Below are 14,566 nucleotides of genomic sequence, written 5' to 3' on the forward strand. Positions count from 1 at the left end.
TAAATTGCAGGTTGAAGACCCAGCACATTCTCAATCTTTTTAAACTTCTGACATGTTATTCACCTCTAAATTGAGGCAGCAAATGCCTTGGCCCCTATGAGGAAGATGCTTAATTGAAAGTTTCTTACCACTTTGTTATGAAACCAAGTAAAATCATTATGTGAATAATGCTATAACATGTTTCTGTTTTAATTATTTAAATGTAATAACAATATTCCTTACTTTTATTTATAGCTCCAAAAGGAATTCTTCATTTGTCTCCTGATGTTTATCAAGAGATGGAAGCCAGCCGCCACAAAGTAATCTCTGGCACTACTCTAGGCTATTTGTCACCCAAAGATATGAACCAACCCTCAAGCTCTTTCTTCAGTATATCTCCCACATCGAATAGTTCAGCTACAATTGCCAGGGAACTCCTAATGAATGGAACATCTCCTACAGCTGAAGCCATAGGTTTAAAAGGAAGTTCTCCTACTCCCCCTTGTTCTCCAGTACAACCTTCAAAACAACTGGAATATTTAGCAAGGATTCAAGGCTTTCAGGTATGATTAAAAGCAAAAACAAAAACAAGAAAACAAATTCATTAGCCCCAAATCCTTCATCACTATCCATCAGAAAGCTCATCCTTGCCTGCTAGTGTGACCTATATGCCACTTACATTGTGAAGTATTAGGAACACAGAAGTCAGAAAAAAGAGAGCCGTATGCATGTGCCTCATTTTCTTATATTTTCATTCTATCCATTCTTCTTTTGCTGCCTGGATCACCTCCATTTTCCTTCTTCTTCCTCTTATTATTATTTTTTTTCTGAAACATTTTTAATTCTCTGTTCTGTATTCCAGTTGGTCTTGATTGGGTACATTTAACTCCTCATTCTGTCTTCCACAAACAAAAATTCTGCCTTCATACATTTGGTATTAGTATTTAGCACTAAGTTCTCCCTCATTTACAATAAGGCTGAATTTTTCTGATGATGATTTTACTTTCATAGCAGTTTTGAAGTTGGCATTTTGTTGCTAGTAATGATTCAGGTATACCGTGAAGGTACAAAATCCTAGAACTCTATTATCCTAGGAGCTAATTAAACAGTAATGACAAGCTTTCTAGTTGTTTGAGGCATATAAACATGTATTTGTTTTAGTGGATCATGTTTTGAACTGTCTAGGGTAGCACCTGTCTCATGGTACTAACAGTTTTGTTTCACCGGTCAGTCTGACTGAAGCTCACAGCTCACTGAGCCTGTGTTATATGAATTTGGGGATGGAAATTTTTTCCCTATTTATTCTTTGTTCCCTTTTACAACAAAACAAAACAAAACAACCCAACAGTCCTTTCTGGATAGAGCTTTTAAAAGAATTGTTAACTCTAGGACGAGGAAATAGCTGTGTTCTGATTTCTTAGTTGCCGGGAGAATCATGTACTGACCTGACCGGATGAGCAGCCGCGTGCTTGTGCGTAGGAAGAATGTACTGCACCCCCAGATTTCACCGTTTTCATCCCCCTTTCCATCTTAGTCTTATTCCGTAAGACCAAAAACTGTAATTTCCTTTAGCAATGCTCTAGCAGCTCTGTATTGTGTAGAATGATCATGTATTTATAAACATTTTATGAGTTTAGATAGAAAATCAGAAAGAAGATCATGTGTTTTGGCAGGTATTTTGCATGTTTTTTTGTTTGTTTGCCTTCAACAGAAACCCGATACTTTCAAATCTATTGCCAGGTAATCCTTAGTAAGTTTTTAATTAGACTATTAATATGAAATTGAAGAAGCTGTTACCAGTTATTGGCTCTGTCATCTGAAATTTGAAAGACTTAATTTGAAGTTAAAATTTTAGAATTTGTTTTTGTTGTTTACCTTAAGAATGACAATAAATCACTGTTTAAAATAAAAAGACCACAACTCATACAGTTAAAGTACTGGTAAAAAGCTTATAGTTTAGTTCTATAATCTGCACACCATGAACTAAAAATAAACTGTGATGAAAAGAAATTCACTGCTCATTTATAAATCTAGTTATTTAGAAATGTCTGAGAGTAACACTGCATTTTTATAGAAAAAGAAGCACAAAATACATTCAAGCTCCGAATTGATTTTTTTTGCTTGGAAATGTTACTATGGTAGATGTAATTTTGCTGCCAGAGGAACTACTTAAATTTTTTTAAATTTGTATTTATTTGTTACTTCTTGGTGATGGTAACAATTGCAATTTTATAATTACTTTAGTCAAAATGTAGAGTCTGTTTACCCCATTATTGGCCTGACTGCTCAGACCTCTTTCGAAAGCCTACGCTAAGATAATATGCTCTTATTTATGGACAAGTTAAACATATCCAAATTTGTGTACTGTGATTTTTACATACTATTGAATATAAACAGATGGTTTTAAAACATTGCTGTGCTGCTTTGATCAAATGAGCTTGGTATTGATGTGGAATATTGTATCACTGATAGATCACAGCCTGCAGCTGAGCGGTAACAGAAGCTCTGTGGGAAAAGGCTTAGTGTCCTGTCAGGCACAGAGCATATCTTCATAATGTAACGGTAAAAGGTTATTTGTAGTTAAGAGTATTAAAGCCTATTTCTTTATGGGTAACTTTCTCAGGTGTCTTTACCTGGTAGGAAAACATGTAGACTGTTTCTTGTTCTTTAATGCTTCTATTGGACTGTAGCTTAGAAATTATAGGGCCAGCTTGTTATGCATTACATGCTACTCTGTTATTTTTAATTTCTGGAATTTAAAAACAATAAATTCTTTTTCTGTGTTTCTAGGTTAGTACTTTTTTTATTTTGTTATTGTATACTGAATAGATACGATTGCATATTGAATATTGTATAAACCCTTCTTTGGCCTTCCTTGCCCATTGAAATTTGACTTAAGCCTATCAGAGCCATTGTATGTGACAGCTATATTGTATTACAAAGTAAAAATTCATTAGTGTACTGAAAACTAAGTTGTTTTAACTTTAACATTTTTTTCATTACCCAATCTTTAATTGAAATTTATAAATTACAGAAAGCTTGTTTGCTCACTAGAATGTAGGTATTAAACTCACATCCTTTGCTTAAATCTATAAAATAATTATAATTATTATACAATTGAAGTTATTAATAAAGCTGACTTCACAGATAAGAATGTGACTGAACACTTGCACATTCTTGGTAGTTCTTTCATCATTGCCTGAGCTCACCTAAAGTTTTTATCCTATTTTAGATGCAAGCTTTTGGATCCCCATCATAAATCGATACATGTCTCTTTGACGTTTTATTGAGTGCATTTTAACTATCCTCTTTTAAAACCTGAGTGTTCATATTGATTGTTTTATTATTATTTAAAGAGAAGTTTTATTTCAGTAGTTCTGTGAGCCTTAGATTTTTGTCCAGCCCAGTCAGTATGGTTCTATAACTTCAGTGATTTTCACAAAAACTCATTAGAAATTACAGTTATACCAGTGTGTTTCAGGTTTCTTGTTATGTACCTCGATAATGCCAAAACTATTCAGTTTTTTAAAGACAGTTATTTTGGCAGAGACATTCTTGAAATGCTGTGCATTTGAACCAAAGTGGAAGACTTTGTTTTGTTGTGTTATAATTTACATTATTGTAAGTTTTAATTTCATTAATATGTTTTGCCATACTAATGATATTAGAAATTTAGATTTGTATAATTAGGTAAAGGCAAGTTCCCTTGTCTTTTGGTTCTTGCACCAATTCTAGTGTACGTACAAGGGTTGGGTGGTACCCACACAGCACCAAGCAGGGTGTCTAAGAGTTCAACTCAGTTCTGATACTGTCTCCATGGAGACAGCATCAGATCCCACAGGTCTAGGTTTCAGTCCTACAAGACCCCCGCCCTTGTCTGCCAACTATGAGGTATCAGTCAAGCCCAGGTTGCTACCTGTACTTTTTTTTTGTGAAGATTTTATTTATTTATTTGACACAGAGAGAGATCACAAGTAGGCAGAGAGGCAGGCGGGGCGGAGGGGTGGGGAAGCAGGCTCCCTGCCAAGCAGAGAGCCAGATTCGGGGCTCAATCCCAGGATCCTGAGATCATGACCCGAGCCAAAGGCAGAGGCTCAACCCACTGGGCCACCCAGGTGCCCCGCTACCTGTACCTTTGACTGACCAGCTATAAATCAGAGGTTCCCCAGCCTCCTCCTCAGGTTCAATTAATTTGCTAGAGCAAGTCAGAGAATTCAGAGAATTTTACTTACTAAATCACCAGTTTATTGTGAAAGGATATAACTCAGTACAGCTGGATGGAAGAAATGTCTAGGGCAAGGTGTGTGGCTGAGGCACACAGCTTCCATGCCTTCTCTTGGTACACCACTTTCCCAGCATCTCCATGTGTTCACCAACCCAGAAGCTCTCAGAACCCTGTCCTTTTGGGCTTTTATGCAAGCTTCATTATACAGTTATGATGGATTAAACCATTGGCCATTGGCAACTGATTCAACCTCCAGCCATTCTCCCCTCCCTCTGAGGTCAGGGGTGGTGGGGATGAAAGTTTCAACTCCTTAGTCAGTTCTTGGCTCCATTTTCAATCACCTCCCATCCATAGATGCTTTCAAAAGTCGCCTCCTTAACATAAAACTCTGTCGCTTTCAATACTTAGGAAGTTGCAAGTGTTTTAGGAGCTAGTTTCAGAAAAAAGGGTTGAAGACCAAATATCTATTTCTTATAAATCACGATATCGCACTTTATTTAAATGAGTCATTAGAAAAGCAATTTGATTGCAAATAAAAATGAATCCTTTTAGCAAATTATCCTTTCTAGATTAATTTAATTTCAGTTTGCTGCTCTGTCCCCTTGTTGTGATCATCCTCCATTGAACAGTTCTGATTTTGAAACCTTCAGAGTAAAATATAATAAACTAGGTTTGTTTTTTTCATGAGGAATATAAAAAAACAGTTGTTGTTTTAGTTAAACCATAATTAGTTTATTTTACAAAATCAAAGAGTTTTTGATTAGAGGAGCTTTTTTATTATTGTTTTAGTTGTTAATGCCATTTCCAGCAAGATGAAAATGACAGTAGAAAGCTTTGAAATATCTACTTAAAATTAAATGTCAGTAGAAAGCTTTGAAATACCTACTTAATTAAAAACTTTCTTTTCAAATACAATTCAAACTTAATATATTTCAACTGATATGTCTCCTTTTGTGAAGTTTAATAGGATTATAACAGGCTTCTATTATAGTTATAGTCTTCTTTTAAATATTTGTTTAACATATATGATGCATAACATTTTAACAATATGACCTTAATATAGATTACATTGAGAATATGGTGTGGAAGGTACTGGCCAGTCTGAGAATCAACCTTAATTCTTTCCCTTTTTTAAAAGTTTTCATTATACCTCATTTTTTTATAATCCATATATTTATCATAAAAGTGGCTGTTTGCAGCTTTTTTTTTTTTTTAAGATTTATTTATTTATTTGTCAGAGAGAGAGGAGCGAGAGTGAGCACAGGCAGACAGAGTGGCAGGTAGAGACAGAGGGAGAAGCAGGCTCCCTGCCAAGCAAGGAGCCCAATGTGGGACTCGATCTGAGGATGCTGGGATTATGACCTGAGCTGAAGGCAGCTGCTTAACCCACTGAGCCACCCAGGCGTCCCAGCTTTTTTTTTTTTTTTTTTTAAGAATGAGGAATCCAGGGGCACCTGGGTGGCTCAGTGGGTTAAGCCTCTGCCTTCGGCTCAGGTCATGATCCCAGGGTCCTGGGATTGAGCTCCACATCAGGCTCTCTGCTCTGCAGGGAGCCTGCTTCCTCCTCTCTCTGCCTGCCTCTCTGCCTACTTGTGATCTCTCTCTGCCTGCCTCTCTGCCTACTTGTGATCTCTGTCAGATAAATAAAGAAAAAATCTTAAAAAAAGAATGAGGAATCCATTTCTTTTCCAAGAGCAGTATAAGTTAAACTTTGTAGGTTTCTAAAAACAGAATATGGAGAAAGAAATTTTTTTTTTTTAAAGATTTTATTTATTTGACAGACAGAGATCACAAGTAGACGGAGAGGCAGGCAGAGAGAGAGAGAGGGAAGCAGGCTCCCTGCCGAGCAGAGAGCCCGATCCAGGACTCGATCCCAGGACCCTGAGATCATGACCTGAGCCAAAGGCAGCGGCTTAACCCACTGAGCCACCCAGGCGCCCTGGAGAAAGAAATCTTGCATGTACATATAACTCTCCCACATAGAAGTGTTTTCCCCAATTTCTTTTTTTTTTAAAAGATTTTATTTATTTAACAGAGATCACAATTAGGCAGAGAGAGAGGAAGGGAAGCAGGCTCCCTGCTGAGCAGAGAGCCTGATGCGGCTGGATCCCGGGACCCGGGGATCATGACCTGAGCTGACGGCAAAAGCTTTAACCCACTGAGCCACCCAGGCGCACACACCCCCACCCCCAATTTTAAATATATCCTTGAAACAACTTACTGTGTCACTTCTGAGCCCAAATTTTCACCTATATTTTTACACAAATGGGTGTGTAAAGTGAAGAGAAGTTATTCGTAGTACAATGAGTAGAACACACCTGTGGGTTGGGCTTGGGGTCAAGGCTACTGCTCTGACTTGTGGTCACTCTTTAAAAATCCCTCTTGGGTTTGGCCTTTACTACTTTCCGAAGACCTTGGAGAACTTGTTTTAGCATTTGAACTCTCCCCACGGCTTGGTCTTTTTATAGTGACCCTAAGCTCATATTTGTTCTTCAGATGGGCAACCCAAGTTCATGCAAACTGAATTATTATATTGTTATCATTATATTTGACATACTTTGCCAAACACCCAAAGGTATGCAGACTCCATATTACATAACTTTACTATTACATATTATTTAACAGTGGAATTACCAACTCATTCTGGTGAAATTTCCAACTCTGTAGAGAAAAATTCTAGTTGGAAGAAAGAAATCCTGATGCATATAAGCATATCTTGTGATTAATAACAATAATACAGGTAAGAGGCAAACAAGTCTTGATAAAGTAGTGCATTATTACTGCACGAACTATTCAGGACTAACTTGACCCTAAATCACTGCAGAGTATAGCCTGGAAGTCAGATGGACAAAGACATTCATCTTGAGCCTTGATGTACCGGCACACATATAGTAAGACATAGAAGATATTTCAAAGGAAAAGTAATATGCAACCAAAGAAAGAGCCTTTCCTACCACAGTGACTTTGATATGGCTCTAAAACGAGTGGTACAGAAAAAAATGGCTGTTGTTATGGGCTTGTTATGAGTAGAAATATTTGTAGCTTTCTCTGTTTGCATAAGGAAAGATTTCAGCTCATTGTAAGAATTCTACTTGGAATCATTTGAAAATCAAGTCTTTGAAGAAAAAGATATGATTTTTCATCTAGAGGGGAACTACATTTCCTTTTGCTACAGAAGGTTGGCAATGATGTGATTTTTACTTAGTAGCATAAAATTAATTTTAATACCCATCAAGTCCCTTCATGTCTGGCTACTAGCAAATACCAATGGTCATTCTAAGTCATGTTGAAATGATCTGTTTCCCTCTCTCCAGCATTCAGCTATATCTAAGATTTTTTTTTTTTTTCATTAGTGACAGTGGTTAAAATGTCATGGATATGAAATTTTTTTTCACTCAGGGCAATTCTTGAGAGAGAGAAAAGGATGTGGAGTTACTGCACATAAAGGATTTCTTTTTTTTTTTTTTTAAAGATTTTATGTATTTGGGCGCCTGGGTGGCTCAGTGGGTTAAGCCGCTGCCTTCGGCTCAGGTCATGATCTCAGGGTCCTGGGATCGAGTCCCGCATCGGGCTCTCTGCTCAGCAGGGAGCCTGCTTCCTCCTCTCTCTCTCTGCCTGCCTCTCTGCCTACTTGTGATCTCTCTCTGTCAAATAAATAAATAAAATCTTTAAAAAAAAAAAGAATCATAAATAGGAATGAACAGCTTTGACTGAAGGAATTAGGGAAGAATTTATAGCAGATGGGACATTTGAAATAAGTTTTGAAGAGCACGTAGAATTTTCAGGTGAATAAGAATTGCAAGCAGAAGGTAAGCACTGAAGACATAAAAGGACATGGTATTTCATAAAATGCTTAGAGTCGAAGTGGCAGTGGTTCGCAGGGAGACCAAGAAGCTGTGCTTTGCTAGGAGTTTAGATTTTTAGCTTTTAGGCAGACTGTGGCCTTATTTTTAAAAGGGTAGGGACATTGGTTTTATATTTTATTTATTTATTTATTATTATTTTTTTTGAAAGATTTTATTTATTTATTTGACAGACAGAGATCACAAATAGGCAGAGAGGCAGGCAGAGAGAGAAGAGGAAGCAGGCTCCCTGCTGAGCAGAGGCTCATGTGGGGCTCGATCCCAGCACCCTGGAATCATGACCCGAGCTGAAGGCAGAGGCTTTAACCCACTGAGCTACCCAGGCGCCCCTGGTTTTGTATTTTAGAAAGATAATTCTTTCAGCGGTACAAAGCATGAATTAGACAAAAAAGAAACAAGACTGGTAGCAAAAAAGACTAATTAGAGTGGTTTTGATTGAATCCAGTAGAGAAATAACAAAGATTGCGTTAGGGCAGAGCTGGTGAGTGTAGACGAATGGGGCTAAGGTGCACTTGTCTAAGCTACAGCTGAGAGAATTAAATGACCTCTTGTGCTGGTTTTTATGAGTGTGCTTTCACTAGCCTGTTCCAGGTGGAAGCAAGATTCACATATGTTGAAGAGTAGGTAGAGACTATCTGAGAACACATAGACTTATTTTTTCAAGAATTTGAGAATGAAATAAAGTAAGATAATATGAATGTGACATGTTTTAGGCAAGGTTTTATGTTTAGTATTCATGAGATGAGAGAACTTAAAGGAAGCTAATGGGTTCCATTTTATTTTTTTTATTTATTTTTTTTAAAGATTTTATTTATTTATTTGACAGAGAGAAATCACAAGTACACTGAGAGGCAGGCAGAGAGAGAGAGAGAAGGAAGCAGGCTCCCTGCTGAGCAGAGAGCCCGACGCAGGACTCAATCCCAGGACCCTGAGATCATGACCTGAGCCGAAGGCAGCAGCTTAACCCACTGAGCCACCCAGGCGCCCCAATGGGTTCCATTTTAAACACGTGAAATTTGCATTGCCTGAATAAAGTTGTGCAAGAGGTAGTTCTTAATGCTTCTGGTGATCAGCAAGAAAGGATAGGACACAGTTTGGAGAGTCATCTTTATACAGATGGAATTGAAGCCATAGAAGTAGTTAAGTTTATGGGGCGCCTGGGTGGCTCAGTCTGAAGCATCTGCCTTCAGCTCAGGTCATGATCTCGGGTCCTGGGATCCAGCCCCACGTCAGGTTCCCGCCTCAGTGGGGAGTCTGCTTCTCCCTCTGCCCCTACCTCTACTGGTGCTTCCTCTCTCTCTCTCTCTCTCTCTCAAATAAATAAGCAAAATCTTGAAAAAGAAGTAAAGTTTGACCAGGGAAAATGAGTAAATAGCCTAGGAGAGATTCCCAATGAATATTAACAATGTAAAGAGTTCATTTATCCATTAATTCAACTGAAATATATTGAGCACCTGCCATGGGCCAGGCATACTTCTTGGCCCTGAGGATATAACATAAGTGACAGTCAAGGTTTCTGCTCTCATGGAGCTAACATAAAAATGGGTGTGTGGGGGTGAGATATGGAGTAGTGACAGGGAACATCCAAACACATATGATAAATTCAAATGGTGTTAATATCCGAAGGTAATAGTTGCTAGGAAATTAATTGTGAGACTAGTTATAATTATTTATGAGAAGTATATGCAAGAGACTTCATGTCTCCAACTGTTGTTTCAAAGATAGCTATAACTTTTTGATATTTTTAAAAGCCTTATTGAGCTATAATTATGTGCAACTAGACACAACCTTTTTATTACAAAGTTTTGAAAAATATATGCAACCATGTGACTGCTACCACAATCAAGACAATATTGCTATTACTGTAAAAGTTTTCTCTCTCTGCATCTTGTTTTCCCCACCTCCCATGGATCCAGATAACCAGGATATCCTCTTGTCACTAAAGATTAGCTTTGCCTTTTCAGGAATTTCATAAAAATGGAGCCTTGCACAGTATGCACAGCCTTGCATCTGGCTTCTTTCATTCGCTATAATTTTTTTGAGATTCTTCCATATTGTATATAGTAGAGGGTTTTTTGGTTTGTTTGTTTGGTTTGGTTAATTTTTGTTGTTTTTCATTAAGTATTAGTCCACTATAGGGATGTATGCCACAAGTTGTTTCTCTTTACCTGTTGATGGACATTTGAGTTGTTTTCAGTTTGGTGCTATTATGAATAAAGCTGTTTATGAATACTCATGTATAAGATTTTATGCAGTCATCTTTCTAATTCCCTTAGAAAAATGCCCTGGAGTAAATTTGCTGGGTCACATGGTTAGTGTACATACAAAGTTATAAGAAACTATCAGACTTTTTCAATATGCATAATGTAACCTATTACATTCTTACTAACATGTATGAGAGTTCCATACATTGATATGATCAGTCTTATTCAAATAAGAGTACAGTGGTATCACATTTATATTTTAATTTGTATTTCACTAATGACCCATATGATCTTTTTCTTATGTGCTTATTGGCCAATTATAGGTCTTTTGAAATGTCCATGTCTTTGTCAAGTTTCTAATTGGGGTCTTTTTTTCTTATGGCACTATAAAAGCCTTTTTATATAATATTTGTGTTGCAAATATTATCTCCCTGCCATGATCTTGACATGCTCAACTTAATTTCTTCTGCAAAGAGCCTATTTCCAAATAAGGTCACAATCAAAAGTATAGAGCTTAGGAATTTTGGAGCCATTGTTGAATTTACTGTATACTTAATGCTTTCATCTAATTTGGGAAATTTGAGGCCATATTTTCTTTGAGTAAGTATTTTGCACCCTTTCTCTGCAATTCTTTTGAAACTACATATATACGTATTTTTTAAATATTGTCCACAGATTCCTGAGTATTCATAAAAAAATTTTTCCTCTGAATTTTAAATTTATATATATATATATATATTTATTTATTTATTTATTTATTTAGATTTTATTTATTTATTTTGACAGATAGAGATCACAAGTAGGCAGAGAGGCAGGCAGAGCAGCAGGCAGAGAGAGAGAGGAGGAAGCAGGCCCCCCGCTGAGCAGAGAGCCCAATGCGGGGCTCAATCCCAGAACCCTGAGATCATGGCCCGAGCTGAAGGCAGAGGCTCAACTCACTGAGCCACCCAGTTGCCCCTAAATTATATTTTTTAATTGATCTATAAGTTTACTGTGTGTCTTCTTTAGTGAATTTTTTTAAACTTTGGATATTGTATTTTCATTTCTCGAATTTCCATATGGTTCTTTTTGAAGTTTTGGTTTCTCTGCTGAGATTTCCTATAAGAAGAGTTAAAATAGGTGCTTTAAACACCTTTTGTACTCATTTCAACATCAGGTATATTGAATTTGGTCTCTATTGAGTGCCTTTTCACTGGAGTATGAGTCACCTTTTCCTGTCTATTCCAGGTCAAGTAATTTTGGATTGAATCCTGACTATTGTCAGTGATACAGTATAGACACTCTGGATTCTATTACATTTCTCTGCATAGTTTCAGATTTTGTTTTCTGAAGCAGTTAATCTGGCTGGACTCAAACTCTAAACTTTGTCTCTCATCTTAAACTTTCTATTCTCTTGGCTTTTATGAGAGCAGTCTCTTCTGGTTCTCTATCAACTTTTTTGTCAACTGCTGAAAAGAAGAACCTAATAACTTATTGGTTCCTGCTCCCTATCAGAAGTAATTTCAGTGGAAATTTTTGTAATTACATTAATGATAGAGGAGAAAGTTCAGGTAGTAATAGTTATATTGTCCTAGAATAAAAATAAAAATAGCTGAGAAATAATCTGTCATAGATAGTGTTTGCTCCTGCAGCCTGAGCAGGAACTTACTTCTTAGCTTTTGGAAATCAGATAGCATTTATTGGTATCTCTTGGTTCAAGTTTCTTCATCCCCTTTACTAGGATTCCCATGAATAGGCCTCTATTATAATTTTTTTTCTCTCAAAATCTCTAACTTAAGGAGGAACCTTTAGCTTCTCTTTGTCATGATGCTTTGGATATTACAATTTTCCAGGCTTTTATGCCAGAAACTTTTTTTTTTCCTGCATCCTTTTTCCTTCCCATATCAGAAGTAGAAAGGACCACATTGCACAGTGGCTTTATTTTTCTAATGAAAAGAAAATTTAATCTCTACTGATTCTCTTTTCTTGTGTTTGAAGATTCTTTTTTTTTTTTTAAAGATTTTATTTATTTATTTGACACAGAGAGATCACAAGTAGGCAGAGAGGCAGGTAGAGAGAGAGTGAGGAGGAAGCAGGCTCCCTGCTGAGCAGAGAGCCCGATGCAGAACTCGATCCCAGGACCCTGAGATCATGACCTGAGCTGAAGGCAGCGGCTCAACCCACTGAGCCACCCAGGCGCCCTGGCTTCTTTTAATATAAACCCTGATATGCACAGAAAACTGATATCTACTCTAATGGGCACGTGACCTCTTTCAAGTCTCCTTTATTCTGAAGCACTAAAGGTTTACTTTTATAATGGCCTTTAAAAAATAATTTTAAATTTAGAGAAAGGTAGAAAGAACTTAATGCTAACAATTATACAACCACAGTATCATTGTCAGAACCAGGAAATTAATAATGATGTAATCTTATTCAAAATTTTCCAGTGTTTCCTACTAATGTCTTCTTTCTTGCCCAGGGTCTGGTCTAGGATCCCACAGTGCATTTAGTTGTGATGTCTCTTAAATTTCTCCCAATCAAGTAATAGTTCTTTAGTCTTTAATGACCTTAATGATTTTGAATAATATGATTATTTATTTTGTAGAATATTTTTGAATTTGGGTTTTTATAATATTTTCTCATGATTGATTGATGGAGGTTGTACATTTTTGGTAAGAATCTCACAGAATTGATGTTGTACCATCAAATGTCCCCCAAATGCTTCTGTGTTTGTAATATAATTATCTCAATATCTCCTTTACATACATATCATATCAGTGTTACAATTTTTGTTTCTAATGCCCAACATATTCAGAAAAGTCAAGAAGAGAAGGAAAGTGTACTGTATATTCACCACTGTTTTTACTCCTTTCTGTGTTTTTTCTTTCTTCCCAATGGAGTTCAAGATCCCTGCTTTTATCATTTCCTTTCCGTTTCAAGACCTTATGTTAACCATTCTTCTGGAGTAGGTAGATTGGCAACTTATATTCGATTTCCATTCATTTGAGATTGTTTTGTGTTCCCCTTCATTCCTTAAGGATATTTTTGCTCAATAGAAAATTCTGGGTTGACAGTTCGTTCAGCGCTCTAAAAATGTGCCAGTTCCTTATGGCTCCGTGGTTTCTGCTGAGACACTGCTTTCAGAGTGTCCCATCTCTGTAGGTCAGGAGTTGTTTCTCTCTTCCTGCTTGCTTCTAAGTTTATTCTTTGTCTGTAGTTTTCAGAAGTTTGATTATGTTGTGTCTTTGTGTTTATTCTGTTTGGGATTTGCCCTGCTTCTGAAACTGTAGGCTTGTATCTTTTACCAGAATTTAGTACATTTTAGCCATTATTTCTTCAGATTCTTTTTAGCCCCAGTCACTGTCTCTTCTTTTCCTGGGATTCTGATGACACAAAATATTAGATCTTTCATCATGATCCTGGAAATATCTGAGTCTCTGTTCACTTTTCTCCATCTATTTTCTCTCTGTTGTCCAGGTTGGGGATTTTCTATGTTTCTATCTACAAATTTACTAAATCTTTTTTCTGTTTTCTCTACTTAGTTTTTAATTTTGGTTATTTTATTTTTCAGCTATAAAGTTTCTATTAGGTTCTTCTTATGCCTTCTGTTTCTTTAATGAGACTACATTTTTTCATTTGTTTCAAGTGTGTGTATAATTGCTTTCTTTCTTTCTTTCTTTTTTTTTTTTTTTTTGAGAGAGAAAGAAAGAATGAATAAGCAGGGAGGAGGGTCAGAGAGAGAGGGAGAAGCAGACTTTCTGTTGAGCATGGAGCCCGACATGGGGCCCGATCTAAGGACCCTGAGATCACGACCTGAGCTGAAGGCAGATGCTTAACTGACTTAACTAGGCACCCCTGTAATTGCTTTTAAAAAGCATTTTTATAATGGCTTCTTTGAAACACTTGTCAGATGAATCTAACGTCTGTGTCATCTTGGTGTTGGCATCTCATGATTGCCTTTTCTCTTCAAGTTGAGATTATCCTGGTTCTTGGTATAATGAAAGATTTTCTGTTGAATCCTAGATGTTTCAGGCATAATAAATCTCTGTGTCTTATGTATGGCTTCTGTTTTTTTAAGTCCCCTGTTGCACCAGCTAGGGATCTCGGAGTGCCGCCTTGTTACTTATTATGGATAAAATTTCACTTTCTCCACTGAGTTCTGTTGACACCCTGGTGGGAAGAGAGGGGCATGTTATAACTGCAAAGTGGTGAAAGTCCTGACCCTCCACTATGCCGCTTCTGAGACCACCCCAGTGAGAGGATATAGCATGCCTCAATATCACTAGATTGAGACAGAAGCCTAGGAATCCAGCAGG

At 37.0% G+C, this 14,566-nt stretch overlaps 1 protein-coding gene across 9 annotated transcripts in view; it reads left to right on the forward strand.

Annotated features, from left to right (window-relative positions):
* The window catches only part of STAU2 (staufen double-stranded RNA binding protein 2), a 317,921-nt gene that overhangs the window by 186,040 nt on the left and 117,315 nt on the right, over positions 1-14,566 (forward strand). For 8 of the 9 annotated variants that reach the window (XM_004762350.3, XM_004762346.3, XM_004762352.3 and 5 more), the window contains one exon: positions 235-542. In XM_004762350.3, the coding sequence (XP_004762407.1) occupies positions 235-542 (308 nt within the window). Of the gene's footprint in view, positions 1-234; positions 543-1,400; positions 2,767-14,566 lie in introns of those variants that run through there. The other variant, XM_004762354.3, reaches the window with a different exon arrangement.

The sequence above is a fragment of the Mustela putorius genome, unplaced genomic scaffold, assembly GCF_011764305.1.
Source record: "Mustela putorius furo isolate JIRA1106 unplaced genomic scaffold, ASM1176430v1.1 tig00003846_pilon_pilon_pilon, whole genome shotgun sequence".
In the NCBI taxonomy this organism is placed as follows: Eukaryota; Metazoa; Chordata; class Mammalia; order Carnivora; family Mustelidae; genus Mustela; species Mustela putorius.